The sequence below is a fragment of the Adiantum capillus-veneris genome, chromosome 28, assembly GCF_014529385.1.
Source record: "Adiantum capillus-veneris isolate H3 chromosome 28, ASM1452938v2, whole genome shotgun sequence".
NCBI lineage: Eukaryota > Viridiplantae > Streptophyta > Polypodiopsida > Polypodiales > Pteridaceae > Adiantum > Adiantum capillus-veneris.
The window spans coordinates 29,195,812-29,217,209 of NC_140958.1; the positions used below are offsets into that span (position 1 = coordinate 29,195,812).

General features: G+C 45.6%; 1 protein-coding gene across 4 annotated transcripts in view; it reads left to right on the forward strand.

Moving 5' to 3' along the window:
* Positions 1-21,398, forward strand: part of LOC147420223 (histone-lysine N-methyltransferase ATX5-like) — a 139,413-nt gene that overhangs the window by 84,342 nt on the left and 33,673 nt on the right. For 3 of the 4 annotated variants that reach the window (XM_086504930.1, XM_086504929.1, XM_086504931.1), the window contains 4 exons: positions 9,889-9,966; positions 10,091-10,147; positions 10,229-10,318; positions 10,398-10,484. In XM_086504930.1, coding sequence (XP_086361056.1) covers positions 9,889-9,966; positions 10,091-10,147; positions 10,229-10,318; positions 10,398-10,484 — 312 coding nt within the window. Of the gene's footprint in view, positions 1-9,888; positions 9,967-10,090; positions 10,148-10,228; positions 10,319-10,397; positions 10,485-21,398 lie in introns of those variants that run through there. The other variant, XR_015187016.1, reaches the window with a different exon arrangement.

A 21,398-nucleotide genomic window follows, 5' to 3' on the forward strand; every position in this document is an offset into this window, starting at 1 on the left:
GGTTTTTGCCCTGTTTTCAGCCCCAAACAGTCCCCTAACTGTCCTTTGCCAGTGGGGCACGATTCCCAATGATCCTGGCGTCCGTACGGCTGAAAAACAGTGAATTTACAGCGCATACACAGCGCTGATTTTGCACCTGAACGGTGAGGTTATGACCCTCACCAGTGCCTGCTTTGGAGAAGCAGTTAGCTACCCCTGTTCTTGCTCAAAGAGGCTCTTGCCTCAGCACAAAAGCATGAACCCACACAACTGTACATCAGTCAAATGAGGAGCCCTCTTGTGGGGCATCACATAATTGCACGTAGGGGAGAGAGAGAGCAGTGTGTAGTGTGCAGGGCATCACTCCTAGCACCACACTGTACATGAGAGGGAAAGGAAGCACTCCATAGCTCTTAACCTGTGACAGGTTGCAAATGAAGCCTCTCCCAGCATAAAAATCAGCGCCCATTTTTCTGCAAGAGGAAAGTTCACGAAAATGTGACACTTGGCGCATTTTCAAGCATTTTCCCGTTTCGGGTTTGCCGCTTAAAAATATCCTGACCGGTTGCCCAGTTGACTTCGCGATAGAGTTATATAATGTTCCCCTAGTCATACCGGAGGTAATGACGCGAACACATTTCACGGCCCAAAATAGCAGTTCCCTAAATTTTAGGAGATGCTTCCGGTGGGCTCCCACTGGTCTTCTGACCATCTATCCTCATTGGAGCCGCATCCAAAAGTGCAATGTGGCCCAACTGTCGGATACTTTTTGTTGGTAGTCCCACCTTGACTTTACGCCTTAATTGAGTTCACTTCCTAGTATCCACCAACTTGCTAAGTGCGATGGGGGGACCTATATGATCTTGCTCTAAGCCTAGACATCCTCTTACCATACGAATTCCAGTGCCGACCACTTCCCGTCTGCGGGTGAATCTACCGTTCACATTGGCCATACAATGTCCGACCGTTTGCTGCTTCAAAAAGAGGGTGTTAAACAAATAAAATAAACCCCATTGGAAAGAAACCAACAACCAAGGTTAGCAGTTGCCACATCTCTGTGACATGGTTAATAACTGCCACGTCCTCGTGACACCGCCTTCAGTTGTTGACAAGCCATCCCACAGTGCCAAGCAAGGATCCAAATCTTTGCTCTCCGATATCGATGACGCTTTCTTGGAAGCAGTTGCTGATCTACAACAGATCAAGGTACTAGAGGAACCATTGGTAGAGAAAGAAAAGCTTATAGCAGAGACAATCTTGAAGAACACCTTCCAACAAGTGTCCCTCTATGACATGCTGCAGCTAGATGCGAGTTTTAGAAGTGACACCCTTGCTGTTATTCAATCACTTTACCCCGGCGCAAGTCCTAGTGGCGGGCACCTCCGAGTGCGACCCACAGAGTCCTATATGATATCCCATCCCGCTGCTCCCCTCACTGATTATAGAAGCCCTCGTCTCACCGTGTCCATCTTGGGGCGGCAATTCTTAGGAGTGATAGTGGATGGTGGATCTGGCATCAACCTGATGCCCGAGTTCACTATGTTGGCTCTAGGTCTACAGCCTACTTGCCCTACTCCCTTCACAGTTACATTGGCTGACTAGAGGACAGCTACCCAGTGGGCATAGTGGACAAGGTGCCTCTGCAGGTACAAGACTTCACCTTTAACTTGGATTTTGTTGTGGTTCGTCTATTCAATATTTGCCTGAGGGTACACCCTCTTCCAATGTTTCCTCAGTAAACTAAACCCAATGAGCTACCTGAGTCAGCTCAAAGGGTGGAGGTCATAGAACCTACTCACTATGCGTCCTTGATGGAAGCCTTTGGATTGGGTGAGCCTACGAAGATTCATAGTAGCAGAAACGAATCTCCTCTACAAGAGTTCACCCCCCCCCCCCCCCTATCATCAGCCCCATTGGTGTCTGCTTCTTTGACCAAGAATAAGCTCTTCTGTGTGTCTAGCGAACTCCCCTTCACTGAGCTTTCTCAAGGCAGGATACAACAAAAAGAAGTCGATTTCAAGCTTGATGTGCTCCCCGCTCATGATGTCTCTCTGCTTTTTGATGCAGCAACCTCTTCACCTATAGGGAATTCTTTAGCAGTGCCATCTCCAGACCCAGTAAAAGGAAGACACTTATGCGACTCTTGTACCCACCCCGCGCTGCTAGACAAGATGCAGAGCATATTGCTATGGTCCGTGTCACAGAAGATAAGGTTAGCTTCATTCAAGGTTACAGAAGCATCAAGCAATACTGATTTTGGAAGAGACTGGTTTGTAAAACTATTGGGAAGACCAGTGGGTATACTACTATATGGACCTTCTGTGGGGAATCAGAGTACCACAAAATTTAGCTTTGATGGAAGGCTATCTGTGCATGTGCATGTGCATGTGCACCCACCCTTTCACGAACCCCCCCTAGACCCTATCCCCTCCTCGCCCTAGCCACACCCCCTCAACCCTCGCCCATCACTACTCCTACCTTGTCCCTACTCTCACCCCCTCGCCCCTACCCATCCCTCACCACCCTCACCCCTCTCCACCCCCTCATGCTCTCGCCCGTATCTACTCTCACTCGCCCCTACTCCCTTTCTACTCGCCCCTACCCACCCCCTCGCCCCTCGCCACCCCCTCATGCTCTCGCCCCTATCTACCCTCGCTCGCCCGTACCCCCTCTCTACTCGCCCCTATACCCCCCCCCAACTCGCCCCTTTCCTTTCCCCCTCACCCCTACCCTCCCTAGCAGCCCTAACCAACCTTACTCCCCCCTACCCTCCCTAGCCTCGCCCCTACCCAACCCACCTCGCCCCAACTGACCCCCTCTCGTCCCTACTGGCCCCTACCCAACCCCTCACTCTCACTCGCCCCTACCCACCCCCTATTCGCCCCTACCCTCCCCCTTACTCTCACTCGCCCCTACCCACCCCCTACTCACCCCTACCCAACCCACCTAGTCCCTACCCACCCCCTACTCGGCCCTACCCAACCCACCCAGCCCCTACCCTCTCCCTCTCTCACTCGCCCCTACTCTTCCCCCTCGCCCTACCCCCTCCTCAACCTCCCCTATCCACCTGCTCAACCTCCCCTCCTCGGCCGAGTTATTTGAGCAGCTTCAAGTTTGGGCAATTACCTGCGAAGGCTTCAAATCTTGACCAAATACTCAAAGCATTTTAAGATTGCTCTTATTTTCTTCGGATAGGAGAAACACATTTTTCTAGCTTGCCCATCTCCGTCCTATTCTCTGATTTGTCCATCGGCCCTATTCTTTGCTTTGGATATTTTGATGCCTTGTGACTTTCGGCGGTTGGTTCATGCTTGGGTCTTCTTCAGTTCTTGCCTTTTTGATCAGATTATCCAATTCTGGCGGAGTTTCTCGCACTTCTTCATCGTCTACTGCAAATACGTACATCAGCTTCTTCAGCCAGGTTGGCTACATTTGTTCCTTCCTTCCAGTTTCACTGTTCTCTCTCACCGGGACGGTGAGTGGTCTTGTGGCGGGCAACCTGTAGCAGGGCTATAGTGTCACAGGCACTGGACAGACAGTTAGTTGCAGTTGGGCTTGAGTTCACTCTGAGCGGACTCTCGCCTGGGTAGTGACACGTGGCAAGTGTTACGGATGGTGATCCAGTTGACACCGTGGCCAGATCACCACCATCTCAGTTAGGAGATAGGCTTAGCTGGATTGGGATATCTGCCAGCTGTTGGTGGCTCTTTAGGAGATACATATGAGTAGTTGGTTCCAGTCGTGGGTACGCACATTATCCACTTTTGTATGGTTTAGCGTCTAGTCTTGGGTCCCGAGTCTAGAGTTCTGCACGCCACTGTGACTCTCCCTACACATTGGAGCCTCGACACCCCCATTCTACCTTGAGTGCTGAGCTTGGAGCTGTGTGTGCTGCCAACCATAGTTATATGGTTCTTTCAGCCTGTCAAGTTCCAATGAGTTGAGTCTGCAGTTGTGTTTTGAGTCATATTTCGCTTCTGTGTTTGAGTCATGTGTGATGTTTCTTCTATTGGAGTGAGGTTTCATGCATAATGCACTGAGGAGCACCCACTCTAGAGAGCACAACACCTTTTCCTCACTACACGGATCAAGATTACACCCGACAGGATGGGGCCACCGGCAGAGGCGGTTCTGGACCGGATGTAGCTATTACGCCTATCATTGGAAAACTTCTTTGCATTGTCAGGGGTATTTAGGGCACAAGGACTTTTACATCATGCCTTTGGAAGGGTGTGACGTCCTCCTAGGAGTCCCTTGGTACCATAAGAACAATGCCGTGGTCGACCATCGGGCCAAGAAAGAGACTCTGACAAACGAGAAGGGCAGAAAAATTGTACTAGATGTAAAATTGAAGGGCGAGTCCGTCCCTATGGCATCGGCTTTGGCCATTTCAAAATTAATGAAATCCAGTCTTTTTGTTTACTCGATCTATTTGAAAGAATTGAATGATGAACATTGAACGAACATGTCTGAACTAGACAAAGAACGCCAAGATTTTTTGCACACACATGTTGATTGTTTCTCTGAAGGCGTGCCTGGCGAGTTATCCACATCTTGTCCTGAGTTTGGTCACTTTGACAGCTATTCGAGGTTGGAGATTTAGAGTTCAGATGAACATAAGCAAACCAGATAATGAAATTGAACTGAAAGACAAAGTTAGATATTGGACACAAGACACTGGAACTGATGTATTCAGATAATGGATCAAAAGTATAACTGCACTGAATGCTGGAATGCAACAGAGCTTGATTACAATTAGAGCAGCAACTTGACTACTACAAAGGACGAAAGACAGCCAATGGAGTGATAGGGTCCCAAAATGAAAGTAGCAGGTCGTATCTATAATTGCCCGTACTAGTTTGTGACTGTGACTGTGCATTGTTAGAGTTACTGGCTATAATTCCTACTGGGAATTGCTAATCCAACTATATACAAGTGCCTGTATAGAGGCAGTTTCCACTATCTACATCCTTCTCCCCTTTCTTTGAATTTTGGCATATTCCAAAATTTCAAATATTGCACTGATGTCAGCGTTTGCGTTTGCGTTTATCTGGAGCCTTTTCCAAGGCAGTCTTCTAGACCACCTAGGGTGGAATCTGAAGTACTCCGGGTTGGCCACTCCCTTGAGCACTAGAGCCGGTGTTCTCCTTGTGGATGATGCGATATATAGCTTCTTGCTCCAACTCTTCCTGATGTTCTCTGGTAAGTCTTGCCCCGGCCAGTTTGTGATAGATCTAGGCAGTGTGAATCCAACCAGCTGGATCTGGATGGTTGGCTTTGATCTGAGCTTCAAAAAGAATTTTCGCCATCTCTCTGAACTATGGTTCAAAGCTAGCTTTGCTGGCCAAGTCCTTCTCAGGGATCATTGAAGCTTCTACTGATAGTTGTAACAACTCATTCGTATATTTGATTCACATGCTGATTTGGCTTCTCCATTGAGTCATCATCCCTCTTGAAGGTTATCAGATCATCTTTTAACTCTTAAGACGGTGGTCTTCTGCTCTTGTCTCATTCATAACATTTTTCCATGCGACCCACAGTGCTTTGCTCTACTCATACCACTCTCTGATCCGATCCACAATTCTGATGTATCTGTTCTGATCAGCTGGTTCATTGTACTTGGGACACAAAGTTGTACAAAGGTCCCAAGAGCTTGTTTAGATGCAGTTTTTGATTTCTTATCCGCAGTTGATGTGGTGGCAGATTTCTTGGTGCAAGCACTAAGCTGATCCCATAATTCTTTGGTCAGTTTTTGTTTCGTTGTGGGCGACTCCAATGTTCCAGCTTCTGCCTTTCCTAGATCCCTCTTCACCCTGACTGTAACTAGAGCCATTTTCTCTATTTGGGATTCCAAACTACTTGTCGAGTTCTTTGGGGCTCCACTTATCTTCGGCATCACATTTTGGACAACGATATGTGGTGGCAAACTGGTTGCCCAATAGAGAAACTGCCACACATACTAGGATTGTGGATGTAACAATGGTGGGTTGCTCAGATGTGGTTGCCTGCTCTGGACTTTTCTGCAACTCAATGGCAGTATCTGGAGTTGTGCTAGGCAATACAATTGCAATTGCTGTAGAGGACCTAGGAGCTTGTTTAGATGCATTTTATGATTTCTTATTAGTAGTTGATGTGGTGGCGGATTTCTTGGTGCAAGCACTAAACTGAACTTAGTCAGTTTTTATTTCTTTGTGGGTGGCTCCAATGTTCCAGCTTCTGCCTTTCCCAGATCCCTCTTAGCTACGACTGTAACCAGAGCCGTTTGCTCTGTCTGGGATTCCAAACCACTTGTCTAGTCCTCTGGGACTTCAGCTCCACTTATCTTTGGAATCACATTTTGGACATTGATATGTGGTTTCAAACTGGCTGCCAAATAGAGAAACTGCCACACATACCAGGCTTTGAACAAATTTTGTGTCTTGACTTTGGCAATCTGGGTGACAACACTATTGAAAAGAATCAAACTCGGATCAATGAGCGCCTTGCTATTCATGGTGCGGGCGAGAAGCATACTGGATAATTTTTCCTATACATAAGTAGGGTTGTTCTATAAACTGATAGCCTCGGCAGCAAACCTGTAAGCTGCTTTGTTTTCCACTGCCGAGACTGGAATGTCTTGACTACCATCCTTTCATTTCTTCCTGGATTGAGCAGTTTCGTTTAAAAACTTCTGATGGTGTGTGCATTGCAAGGTTGGGATTCCTGGTTGAAGGGTAACCTGAACCACAGTTACAAGGAATTATCATTTCCAGGTCTCCGTTCCCCGTTCCCATTCCAACTTCCCGTTCCGAATCTGCATTTCGTGTTTCAAGCGTGAGTGTTTGTAACAGGGAATGGTGTTTCATGCCTGTTGCCGCCCGTTCCTCGTTCCAAAATCCCATTTCGGGTAACTATGACCTGAACACATGGGATATCACTGTAGCAGTAATCTGAAAATTTCTTGCCATTGACAATGACCGTTCTTGTGTCAGATTCAAACGTATCGACTACCTGCTGGATGATGGTGGTATCAAAAGACAACCTGGTAGCTTCCACCACAATTGCATATCCCATATCTATAACAGCTCTTTTTCTTGTTCTTGAAATACTTAGTCGCTGATGTTTTGGTGAGGGACTGTTCAGCAGGTACCAATCCCTGGTGAAGTTCGGCTATTTCTTGATTCTGCTCATTAAGCACAACTTGCATTGCTTCAGCAGAAATTGTGCCTCTCTTCACCATCTTTCCTTAGGCTGCAAATGAGCTTCCAACACCACTCTCTATCTCTGCTCTGCTCTTGAGGGACTAACTCTGTTGCTAGCTGAAGTGTAGGACTGTCTTGTATCACAATCATCATGCTGACGGAAGCAATCTCAAAAATAAGTGTTGGTCCCGTGAGTGTGGACCAAGCTGCAACACCCCAAGTGTACTAGCTGGCTGTAGAGAGTGCAGGCAGAATCTGAAGCCAGACCTGCTGTGCCATGGGGCAATCCCACAGACAGTGATGCCGAGTCTTGAGTAGGTGGTCACAGGCACCACACACTGCCGCAAGGCTGCTGTGCACCAACCAACTCCAGACTGCAATAGCTCGATGTGCAACTAGCTACTGAACCATGGTGGCTCGTCTCGGCTTTCTGCTGTCCCACAAACACTCCCAAAAACCTGCCAAGAACTCAGAAGTGAGACCCTCCTTTTGCCAGTGAGTTGATGTAGTAGGATGAGCCTTCCTCCGGGCTATAAGTGTGTGCGACCCAGCCGAGCTGTGTACTAGAAGAAGGGGGTCCCCGGGTGATCGTCTGGGTAAAGGGATCCCGACTTTCCCAAGCGCAGAGCCGCCAGTGTCCTCACTCAAGATATGACGGGTCGGGGTCTATCACACAAGCCCTCCCACTGATGCCCACCACTCCGATCCATCGAGAGCAGCACTCGGCCATCTCTAGTGCCTCAACAATGACTCTATGCATAGCAGCTAAAAGACGGGTATTTTATTTAAAATACGGTACATCTTGTATCGAAACATACAGTACGACTCATAACTTTTCTATTCTAGCGATTTGTTGTTCAAAACATATTTTATTCTCATATCTTTTGCCAGTTGATAAGTGTCTTTTAGAGCTTCAGGGTGCTTGTTTATGTATCGTATGGTTAAACATTGAAGAGTCATTGAGGAGGTGCATGATTTTGATTCATTTCTCTTGAAAGTTTCATATCTAAAAAAGTTGACGTATTTTATTTTTGATTCTCAAAAATACGTCTGGTATGTGTATTGTACGCCGCATACTAAGCGTCCTGTCCCGTACCTTGGCTGCTATGACTCTATGGAGACGACCCTCCCTCTAAACCTCAAAGAACATGCAAGAACTTGTGTCTGAGCAAGCCTAACTGAGATGAGGACCTCTAGACGCGCATCCAGCAGGGAGCTGCCGGCTCCATAGGAGTATGCTACTTTGCAGGTTTAGCCTCAACAATATCCTGACACATGTTCGGTCTCCCCCTCATGTCTCACAACTGAATGCCCTAAGTCTCCTCAGAAAGTAATGTAGACTGCTATGACTCTATGGAGATGACCCTCCCTAGCTCAAGGCCACCCCGCAGCTGCTCCCAAGACTGAAGCAGGCTCGCAACAAAGCGATCCTCCCACCTCTTGCTGAGGCCTACTCTGCACATCTCTGTGAAAATCAACGGGTGGAAGGGCTCCATGGGCCGTCCCATCTATGGGACCTTGGCCTGAATCTGGTGAAGCAATAACTCTTTCCAAGGTTCCTCCCCTGGAAGTTCTGTGACCACAAGCTTCCCAAGGAGAGCTCTACTCTGTCATGCTGGGTGGATAATCCCCAACCCTCCCTGAGAGCAAGGTAAAGTGATGACGTACCAAGAGACCTTGGCCCGAGCTGATTGTGTGTCACGCCCTAATCACCTTCTCCTGGATTGAGATGAATGCTGAGAGTCCCCAAGCCCCTCAATGCCTCTCCTTCCAGGGTTGCCATTTGTTTCTTCATTTTGGGATGGAGGTCCATTATCAGAGCTTTGCTCCGATTCTTCAACCACCGTGCTAATATGGTCCTAATCCTCAGCAAAGATTGGGGTAGGTCACTTCCCTCTTGCTGAACGTCTTGGCGACATTGCGAATGTTCAATTGACTCCAAATTCCAACTAGGATATCGGTTTGTGTCAAGAGCTTAAGCTCACCCCACCGTGATCACCAAAATGGAATGAGTTGGTCATTGTGACAGCTATTGTAGGTTGGAGATTTAGAGTGAGATGTCAGATCAGATAGAATGGAACAGAAGTACAACTGCACTTAATGCTAGATTACAACAGAGCTTGATTACAATTAGAGCAGAAACTCGACGACTTCAGAGGACTAAAGATATTCCGACATAGTGACAGGCTTCCAAAATGAAAGTAGTGGGTCCTATTTATACGTGCCTGTACTAGGTTCGGACCGACTGTGCGTTGTTACAGCTACTACTGGCTGTAATCACTATTGGTGATTGCTAATCCGACAATGTACAAGTGCCTGTAGTTCCCACTATCTACAATCTAGAACTTCAAAAATTAGTTGATGTTTTGCGAGCCTCACTCAGATATCTTTGCTACATTCAAGATCTCCTTGAGACAGACGTTACGATTCTCCTTTGACAGTGGTGACCTATCTTTGGACAATTTTGAGCTATTCTTCATCTGTTTGTAGAGCTTTATTGAGGCATGCATCCTTTTGATGCATATCCTTCTTCGCTTGCATACTCTGTTCTTTTTTGGTGGATTTTCTCTCTGATTGAGGTTTCCCTATCAATTTACACACAAAAAAAAAAAAAAAGATCTTGATTTCTTTGAATGCTGCCAAGACATCCTGTAAGATAGATAATCTTATTCTCAGTTTTCGATTATTGTTGAAAATTTTCACCAACCTTGTTTTTACTAACTTTCAGGAGAGGTCAAAGGAGTCAATGGCTCACCTAGCAGGGGGTTATTCATGGCATTCTCTGTATATAATTGATGGTTTAAGAGTAAGTAAAAAAGTTTAAGCTTGTTTTGAAAGACTATTTGGAGTTAGGTTGGCTAGGGCTACAGGGGCACACAGACTTGACGTCCTTCCCTTTCATATTTATCTTTGCATCACTTGTTGTGCAGGCAGGTTTGCACTCTAAGGAGTTCCCATCTTTTGAAGAAAAGTTGAAACACCTGCAAGTATGATTTAAAAGAGTCTGTTGTAATGATTGGTTGGCTGCTTGACAAAACTGTTTAGGTAATGATATTGACTTGAAGCAGGTGACAGAGAACTCCCGAGTTTGTTTTGGGAGATCTGCAATACATGGCTGGGGTTTGTTCACCAGGTGTTCAATTGAAGAGGGGGATATCGTAAGTTACTTAATGAGCTGTTCCTTCTGTTTTTTTTTTTCCTGACTGCTCAAAAGCCCTACACTTGCATTGCTATTAGGTGTTGGAATACCGGGGGGAGATTGTTCGCAGAAGCATTGCAGACCTTCGTGAGAAAAGATATCGACAGCACGGAAAAGATTGCTATGTATATGTTCACCAATTTTTGGAGAGAGAGAGAGAGAGAGAGAGAGAGAGAGAGAGAGAGAGAGAGAGAGAGAGAGAGAGAGAGAGAGAGAAATGAAATGAAATGAAATGAAATGATATATTAACGTCTACAAGAGGCCAAAATGACCTATGAGACCAACTGATTACAATGATGAGTCTAGTACCAAGTCTGGGTACAAACAAGAAAACTACAAACAAAGAACTGATAGGAGTGCTACCGACTCCTATGGGTGGCTGGTAGGCTGAGCAATGGTATCACCATAAAGGTACAAAGTGGGAGAGAGAGAGAGAGAGAGAAATGAAATGAAATGTTATATTAACGTCTTAAGAAGGCCAGAGTGACCTATGAGACCAAACTGATACAAAAGTGGTGAGTCTGTTACAATGTCTGGGTACCTTAGTACTAAAGTACTAAGTGTGAAAAATGTGAAAAGTGTGAAAGTGTGAAAATAAATGCGAAAAAAACTAAATACAAAGTATTAGATAAACTTCTTAGGAGCATTCTGGGTGTCTGGCTAGAGTTGTAGTCTCCTCCGGTGAAGTGTGCTTCTGCATCTCGGTCATGGTCGTCTCGATTTCCTAAGCTCAATTGCCCTGTCAATGAGGATGCCTTTGGTATGAATGTGGGTACTCCTTTGTGCTCGCTGCTGGTCTCTTGCTTCTCCTTCCATTCTTGCTTCTCTCGATCCGAAGAAATCTGTGATCTGCCTCTGAGGCTGTAGTGCTCTTTGTCTTCTCATTAGATTATCCCTGTGCCGATGTAGTTCCAGTAGGTACAGGCCTAAGCATCTTTGATCCTGGTATTGCATGACTCTATCTAGAGGTCCAAAGCCTTCTTTAAATAGGCAATGCAAACGCCCACGTATCTCATAGTATACGGTGCAATGGCATATGTAGTGTAATTCTGTCTCCGGCTCCATTCCGCATAACTTGCAAATTCTGCTCTCAGGTGGTTTTCCCCTAAATCTACCAAATTCAATTTCCAGCTGATGTGAGGATGTACGAATCTGACCAATAGCACATCTCAAACCATGAGACAGGTGGGTATCCATGTAGCTTGGGCTAATCACAAAACCATCTTCAGATAGTTGTAGGAAGTTTTCTTTGTAGTCGGCCATCTTCGTGCCCAATTCTTGTGTAGGGTCTACCCATGTCCTCTTAGTGTCCAACTGTATAAGATCCTTGCGGATGATTTTATTAATTTCCGTTCGTGTGATTGCCAGTGATGGAGCCTCAAGAGAGTATTGGAAGGGGGGTAATCTTTCCATACTAAACCCGTGTCTCTGAAACCACGAGGACAGTTGCGCATACCAGCACGATGTATCTCCTTTCATTGCTAATTGTCGAGAGGATTCGAGGGCCAATCTAGTATATCGGCAATTATTTTTATCCCACAAACCATGTATAAAGGACATTGATCTGGTAAGAGGTTCAATTTCTATCGGAGGGGCAGCTAGTTCCGCTCGGGTAATCGCATGTGGTACGGAGGCCTTGGCTCTAATCATTCGGGAAATCATAGATACCAAAGGTTTCTCCATTGACTTCCAATTATCCTGATCCACAGATGGTCCCCAAATCTGGACCCCATAAAGCATAGCCGAAGCCACCACAGTATCAAAGAGCCAAAGTTTTGTTCGTGGTTCCTGAAACTGCACTTGAGAACACATCCTCTCCAACCCTCCCAAGGCCGCGGAGGCTCTGGACAATCTAGCATCCGCTGCTTTCTTAAGAGTAAACTTCGGTCCTGTACATACCACACCAAGGTATGTGTATGCATCTGTGTACTCTATTGTATCCTGGCCATATGCAAATGTAGGTGCCGATCTCCTAACCCACTGCGGTGTGGTGTTAAACACCCTAACTTTGGTTTTACCCAAATTTACAGACAGTCTACTGTCCTCTGCGAATTTATGTAATGCATCTAATTGCCTCTGCATTCCATCTGGTGATTCTGCTATCAATACAATATCATCTGCATACAACAACAAAGGGATCCATGACCTTGCAAGTTGAACACCTCTGTCACCCTCTCTATCAATGTAATCTGATACCTCATCTATGTACATACCAAATAAAGTAGGGGACAGTGGGCATCCCTGCTTTACTCCAACGGTGGAATGAACAATGTCCGAATCCCCTTCTGGAGTACGTACATAACCAGTTACTGACCCTATAAGGCCATGATCCCCGAGATAATCTCTTTGGGGACCCCTAACTCTTGCATTCTGCGTAGCAATCTGGCCCTTGGTACTATATCAAAAGCTTTCCGAAAATCCACAAAGCAACAATACATCCTTTTTCCGCTTGCTCTTCCTTCCTCAATAATGGCTCTGAGCGTAAGAATATGATCTAAAGTGGAATAACCCCTCCTGAATCCAGCTTGTCCTGTTGCCCTTATGCCCTCATTCTCTGCCCATCTACTCAATTTTTGTTCCAGAATGGATGCATACAGTCGGGTTACTGTGTGACCCACCATAATGGTACGGTAGTTCCCGGGTATCATAGGATCCCCTGACTTGAAAATAGATACGATAGTAGATAATTTCCAAGATTCAGGTAATCCTTCACACATGACCCGATTAAACAGACGAGCAAGGACTTCTGAAAGTAGATCCCTTGCATGGATCAGATGTTCTGCTACTAAACCCTCATGATCATATGCTCTTCTTGTCTTCATCTTGTCAATGGCTTTTTTCACCATTTCTGTAGTAAAGAAAGTGCTAGTAGCAGGGCATGGCTCTAGCAGATCTGGTAATGGAGGTTGTCCAGATACCATATATAATGATGTTACATATTGACCCCAAATCTCAGGAGAAGTAATTGTCGGAGGCGATGAGTGCTCGTGAAATAAACGCCAGGCTTCATATGAGTCCTGACTCAAGAAGAGCTGATATAAATCCTTCTCCAGTTTCGCTAAAAATGCCCTTTTCTTGCGAGGTACTATACGCCGAAGAGAAATCCGAGACTGCTTATATGTGATGATCCCAAGTGTAAGCTCTTTCTGGACCTGGGTTCTCGTCTCTCTGCATTCCTCGTCGTACCAACTGTTTTGAGGCATGTTCCCAGATCCTCTCTCTTGATCAGGCTGAGTATGTGGGTATGCCTCTTGTGCTGCTCCATGTAGTATCTCTGTTAGCTGAGAAGTAATCTCCTCTAAAGTATATATTGGCTCGGCTGCCCACATCCTATTATAGATCTTTTCCACATAGACTGAATCAGTCTTTGGCGTGAAAGTATATCTTGTGTGTGTCTTCTTCCTTCGTACTTGAGAGGCATTGTATTGGAAGGAGATTGATAAGGTCAAGAGAGCATGATCCACTGCAATCCCAACCGGTCTGGGTCCCACCTTAACACTAGGTTGGTAATGGGACACTTTTATGTCCTGGGACACTTTTATGTCCTGTTAAGTGACCATTTTCCTTGAATTATGTCAAGAGTTTCAAAATGGATTTTGAGGTGCTATCTGTCTAGAAAGTTGTCTCATGAGCCGAAAAAAACTCGACATTTTTTTGGAATATCAATTCCATCTTTAACCTTGTCCTTGCACAACATTTCACAACCTAAACTGCGTGAAAAAACGGGTCCTGTTTTTGGCTTTTTTCAACTTTTTGCAACTATACCACTCTAGAATTCATGTTTGTGAGGCCTCTAATGCTAGAGAAGTATCTTTAGTAGTCCTCAACATGTCCTGATGCTTCTAGGGAGAAATAAATGTTAAAGTTGGAAGTTATGACCAAATTACAAAAATTGTCAAATCCTGTTTTTAGCCAATTTTAGCTCTTCTATGATTTTTTTGGTGGCTTTCATGAAATCCAAATGCAGTTTTGATTTTCTATGTCACATATTGTAACATAAAGCTAATATTCCTTGAGTTTTGGGGCACCTAATACCCTATTTTTCATAGTAGACAATGATGGTTGATTTTTTCAATTATAGAAGAAAACGAAACATTCTAGTATATCAAGTATAGCTTTTTCAATATTGTTAGTTTCTTGTGACAACTACATGCATTTTGTAGGTAGTAACCATATCTAGTCATAAGGATCAAATTTGGCTAGATATTGAATAGTTTCTATGGGATTCTACAACTCATAATGTTGAACCCAGTTTTTTCATGTTTGCTGTATTTAGCACTTCATCTTTGTCCCCAAGATTCCCCTTGGTAAGAGATGTATTATTCTTTTGACATGCTCCATGGCTCCTTATGAACCTAAAGGACAATAGGGAACTAAGAAAACATGCATATATTATTTGCATTGAGCGTGGCTATAGAAACTTTGATGATAGGTTTGCTGAATGGTAAAAATTCAACTTTTTTGTACCTATTTCTTTTGGCAAAACAAAAAATAGTGAGTGAGAAGCAATCATATTTTCTGATCACCAACCCATTGAAGTTAACTAGGGAATTTATCTCAAGTCCTACAAAAATCCCTAATTTTATTTTTATGCAACAAAACGTAAGAAATGACTGTTTTGATGAAAATGTACTGGTCCATCAACTTTGGAGGCTTGGTGTGACCAAAAGATGAGAAATTTTACAAGTTTCTTATTTTTTCCATGTGTAGTAGTCCTTGAACTATAACCTCATGAAAGGATTTTACAAAATGAGTGGATCTACTATGGTTTTGGAGATTTTTTTCAAAACCCTCAAAGGACACTTTTATGTCCTGTTAGGTTACCAACCTAGTGTTAAAGTTCTCGATACTAGAAATAAAGCTTGGTGAAGTCATGACATAATCCACTATACTGGCCCCATGCCTGTGCGGGAAGCATGTGAATCCCCCAGATAAAGGGAAATTCTCTAGACCATTAAGTATAGCCAAACCATGTGTAGTTGCCATCTCCATGAGATGTCTCCCATATTTAGTGTGTTCTTTATCCTGTGAGTTTCTAGTAAGCTCCTCCTGTGATAAATCCACTTCTCTGAGCATTTCCTCAGAAGTATCATAGAATACTGCTTGAGAGTTGGCCGTTCTGGCATTAAAGTCTCCTAGAGAACGATGTCTCCATCTCTAGAGAACTCCCATATGTCATTATTCAATATGGAGAAAGGGGACTGTCCTCTAGGTGAGGAGTAGACTGATGTACTTGGAGGGAAGTAGCATATAGCGATATGTAGAAATCTACCTGTCTCGGCTCTCATTCTCACCTACATATACCTTGCTTGTTCATCTTTCCTGATAATCTGTAGTAGTGGTTTCAGCTCCTCTTTAAATAAGACTGCTACTCCTCCTGAACGCCGGCTACCTCGTAGAGATCTCGTCTGGTCGACCAGCTGTTTCCCATAAATACCCCTTCACATGTGGCATAAGCTGTCCCGGTATCTGGTGTGTCTCTGAGTAGAAAACTATGTCTCTGTCCCTAAAGCTATCTTCAAAGGCACCTACATCTAGCCTATATGATCCATTACAATTCCACGCCGCTATCCGGAGCGTCGCCCCATAGGTCTCGCACCGTCATGATGGGCGCTTTTCCATAACCACTACTTTCCCTCCTCTATAAAAGGCGATTTTCCCCTTTTCTCTTGCTGCTCTGATCTCTGGCATCAACTCTTGCATGTGTGCCACTTGTGCCAATGTAAGGTCATCTCCCAGGAAAATACCGGTTTTCTTAAGAGTTGGCCTCTTCTTTAGAAATTCTTTCCTTATTTCTATATTCGGGAAGCGGAGAATAAGTGTCCTATCCTTTACGTTTCCCTTCTCATCGATTCCTTTCTTGCCCACTCTCCATGCACTTGTGTGAGTAGGTTCTGTGATGCCCATGCGTTGTAGCAGTTCCCTCACTTCTTCATCTACATTCTCTTTGTCTTTGACTCCTGTGACCCGCACATGTAGAGCCCGATTCTTCCTTTTCTGCTCTTCCTCAATGGTCATATTAATAATGGTGGAGGTAGGTGTGATCTCAGGCATCTGGGCCTTTCCTTTCTTCGCATCCTCAATCCATTTCTCCGCTTCATCAACCTTTTCTTGTGTCTTACAAAGACGTTCCGCCCAGGAAGATGCCGTTTTCGATTTCTGTTCATCTCCTTTCCGTAGAGCTTTCATCTGATCCTTCATGTCCTCGAGCTCCTTCAGCATCGAAGATTGGTCGTCTCCCTTCTCCTTAGTTGCTGATTTGCAAGCCGCAAGTTCTCCTTTTAGCTCCTCGATTATTGCATCTTTTTCCCCCATGTGCTTTTCCATTTTTGTTCTCCATGCTTCAAAACTAACTACTGCCTCATCGAGTTTCTTTTGCATAACGCATTCTATTACATTTACTTCGGCCTTGATTAGGTTTCGTAATTCCGTTTTCACGATCTGAATTTCCTCATTCTGTATCCCCCGGATCTCTCTCCTTAGTTCTCTCATCATGTCTCCGTACATGGAGTTCTTGTAGCTCTCAGCGTTCGCGTGCATTTCCTTCCTGATGTCATCCCTCATATAGTTTAGCTTTGATTTGAGCATCACCTGGACCTTCTCCATCATTAGCTCATCATGTATCCTGGAGGTTTTCCCAACTCGTAAGGATCCTGGTGATAGTACAGTATCTCTGTTTCTCCGTTTGAAAGTAGCCGTTGTTTTTTTTGGGGTGGTGTAGCTATCTACACCCGGCCCTTCCTCTTCGGTAGGCGGATCCATCGAACCCGGGCCCCAAATGTGGGGTAGGGTACTAGGGTGGGGGACTGAGAATAGGGCAAGACTTAAACTTTAACTTAAACTTAAAAAGGCTTTATCCTGCCCTAGCCTCGTGTGCCTTGGTTTTTGCCCTGCGTTGCGTATGCTGCCCGGGCCTCACCAGCCCTACGAGCCTCACTGCTCACGCTGCTTGCCTTACATGCTTCACTTGCTGCCCCTGCAGACCTCGCACGACGCGTAGGAGACCAGCTCGCATAGGAGGACTTGCTCGCGCGACGCGTAGGAGGACCAGCTCGCGTAGGGGAGAGAGAGAGAGAGAGAGAGAGAGAGAGAGAGAGAGAGAGAGAGAGAGAGAGAGAGAGAGAGACGTGTGAACCAACTTCCCAGGCAATGAACCAAATTTACCTTAGGCTTAAAAGTCTCTTTAAACTTGAGCTATTGACTTCCTACGCGTAGATGAAGGGACTTGCTACGCGTAGGATGTTGGGACCTGCTACGCGTAGAACTGCCGAGCACCTACACAGAGTCTGCGCGCTTTTCCAGAATCTGCACTCTCTACAGATTCCAGGCCTGCAGCGCTAACCACCTTGCAGCCCTGCACCCCCTGCGCGAAGAGTGACACCTGCAGGACTGCAGCGCGAGAGAGATTGTCGACTTTTGCCTGAGGTTACGCGAGAGAGAGAGAGAGAGAGAGAGAGAGAGAGAGAGAGAGAGAGAGAGAGAGAGAGAGAGAGAGAGAGAGAGAAATGAAATGAAATGATATATTAACGTCTTCAAAAGGCCAAAATGACCTATGAGACCATCAGATACAAAGTGGTGAATCTAATACAATGTCTGAAGTACAAGTACAAAAAGTACTGAAAGTAAAAATGAAAACTGAAATGAAGTGTGAAATGTGAGATGTGAAAATGTAGAATAGGCCCTCAATGACAATCTGGGTGTCGTGCTAGAATGTCTCTGATCCTCTGCTCTCCGTCGATGTAGTGTGCTCCTGTGTCTTGGTCGTGGTCGTCTCGATCTCCCGAACTCAATCGTCCTGTCAATGAGGGTGCCTCTGGTATGAATGCGGGTACAACCCTGTGCTGGTGGTTGGTCTCTTGGCTCCTTCGATCCAAAGAAATCTGTGATCTGTCTCTGCGACTGTCGTACTCCATGTCTCCCCAACAGACTGTCTCTATGTCGGTGTAGCTCAAGTAGATATAAGCCAAGGCATCTCTGGTCCTGATACCTCATGACTCTATCTCGGGGTCCAAAACCCTCCCTGAATAAGCAATGGAAGCGCCCTCGTATCTCATAATACATAGTGCAGTGGCATATGTAGTGTAGCTCTGTCTTTGGCTCTCTACCGCATAGTTGACATATCCTAGCCTCTGGTGGTATCCCTCTGAATCTACCCGTCTCAATCTCCAGCTGGTGTGAGGATGTGCGAATCTGACCAATAGTGTCACGAGGACGTGGCAATTGCTAACCCTAGTTGTTGGTTTCTTCCAATGATTTTTGTTTTATTTTTGAGACGCTCTTTTTGAAGTTGCAAATGGTCGGACATTGTATGGCCAATGTGAACGGTAGTTTCACCCGCAGACGGGAAGTTGGTCGGCACTGGAATCCGTATGGTAAGAGGATGTCTAGGCTCAGAGCAAGATCATACAGGTCCCCCCCATCGCAGTTAGCAAGTTGGTGGATACTAGGAAGTGAACTCAATAAAGGCATAAAGTCAAGGTGGGATCACCAACAGAAAGTATCCGACAGTTGGGCCACATTGCACTTTTGGATGCGGTCCCAATGAGGATAGATGGTCAGAAGACCAGCGAGAGCCCGACGGAAGCATCTCCTAAAAATTAGGGAACTGCTATTCTGGGCCGTGAAATGTGTTCGCGTCATTACCTTCGGTATGACCAAGGGAACATTTTAGTACTCTGCTGCAAAGTCAACTGATGCACCAGTTGAGAGATTTTTAAGCAGGAAACCCAATGCGGGGAAATTGCATGTATGAGTGCCAAGTGGCACTTTGTGGTCAATTTACCAAGTTTGGGAGAACAGAACCCGTAACTGACTTTTGAGAGCAGTTTTGGAGGCTGTTAACTTGGATTTTCAGCCATTTCTCTCCATTTTTGAGCTTCCCATGACTTTGCCTAGGTCCGAGGAGCTCATTTTCAGCATTGGAAGGCATCAGATGCGTGTTTACAGGGCTGTTTTGCTACGTTTTCAGCGATACGCAGGTTTTGGCAGCCATGGAAATCTTCTCCTTTTTGCATCTATTTGTTCACGGATGCATTACAGGCCAAGGGCAGAAGAGAGGGCGCTCGATTTATGCTGGGGGGATGCTTCATTGAGAGCCTGTCACAGGTTAAGAGCTATGGAGTGCTTCCTTTCCCTCTCATGTACAGTGTGGTGCTAGGAGTGATGCCCTGCACACTACACACTGCTCTCTCTCTCCCCTACGTGCAGTTATGTGATGCCCCACAAGAGGGTTACTCATTTGACTGATGTACAGTTGTGTGGGTTCATGCTTTTGTGCTGAGGCAAGAGCCTCCTTGAGCAGGAACAGGGGTAGCTAACTGCAGCTCCAAAGCAGGCACTGGTGAGGGTCATAACCTCATCGTACAGGTGCAAAATCAGCGCTGTGTATGCGCTGTAATTTGACTGTTTTTCAGCCATACGGACGCCAGGATCATTGGGAATCGTGCCCCACTGGCAAAGGACAGTTAGGGGACTGTTTGGGGCTGAAAATAGGGCAAGAACCAGTAAATACAGCGTGCTGAATTTACTGTTTTTGGACAGGAATCAGAGGGTATACGACAGTGCAAGCGAGTTCTAGCAGGGGAATGGGTTTCGCGCAAGTTTTGGGGTTGTTATGCTGCCGAAATTTGGCCAAATCAAATGGTATCTAGGTGGATACACGTGAAGGATTCCCAGGACCTTACCTTGTAATTTACCCTCCTAAAGAATAAAGAAATACCGAAAGGGGTGCCAATTTTGGGGCCTACAGGTTGTCGGCGTCTGCTCGGAGCATTCTAGCTTCCGAGCCGTGTGTGCGATTAAGTGTTAATTCCCATTACAGGTTCTCTTTGCAAAGTGCTCTATGTGTGTGTATAAAGTAAAGAATTTCGGGTGAAAGCCAACGCCTACCGCCCTACGGGCCGGTTTCAAGGTTTCCATCACCGGGATATCAATCACTTTTTCCTCAAAGAGTGAGCCTGGATTGTTCAGGGTAAAGACACACAGTGCAGGAACACGGGGACTACACTATGGCCGACAAGGGGAAGGGAATTATGGAAGAGGGTTCCTCTTTACAAGACAGAGCATGGTCCACTGCTTCTCCAACAGGCCTAGGGTCCACACTGAGATCTTGAATATGAGAGATGAAGCTCGGTGAAGTCATGACATAGTCCACTGTACTGGCCCCATGTCTGTGTGGAAAGCATGTGAATCCCCCAGACGAAGGAAAAATCTCTAGACCATTAAGTATGGCCAGACCATGCGTAGTTGTCATCTCCATGAGATATCTCCCATACTCTGTGTGCTCTTTATCTTGTGAGTGTCTGTCAAGTCCCATCTCCGATATATCCATCTCTCTAAGCATCTCCTCCGAGGTATCATAAAATACCGTTTGGGAGTTGGCCATCCTGGCATTAAAGTCTCCCAAGAGAATGATATCTCCATCTCTAGAGAACTCCCATATGTCAACATCAAGTATAGAGAAAGGGGATTGCCCTCTAGGTGAGGTATAGACTGATGTGCTAGGGGGAAAGTAACATATAGCAATGTATAAGAATCTGCCTATCTCAGCTCTCAGTCTCACCCACATGTATCTCGCCTGGTCATCTCTCCGGACAATCTGTAATAGCGGCTGCAACTCTTCCTTGAATAAGACTGCTACCCCTCCTAAACCTCGACTTCCATGCTGGGATCTAGCGTCTGGCCGACAAGCTGTCTCCCATAAATAGCCAGTCACACTCGGCATCAACTGTCCAGATTTTTGATGTGTCTCCGAGTAAAAGACAATGTCTCTATTTCTAAAGCTATCTTCAAAGGCACCCACATCCAGCCTATATGATCCATTACAATTCCATGCCGCCATCCGGAGTGTGGTCCCATATGTCTCGCACCGTCATGCTGTGCGTTTTTCCAAAACCACTACTTTCCCTCCTCTGTAAAAGGCAATTTTTCCCTTCTCCCTTGCTGCCTGCCCTTGATCTCTGGCATCAACTCTTGCAGATGTGCTATTTGTGCTAAAGTAAGGTCATCCCCCATAAATATTCCAGTTTTCTTAAGTGCTG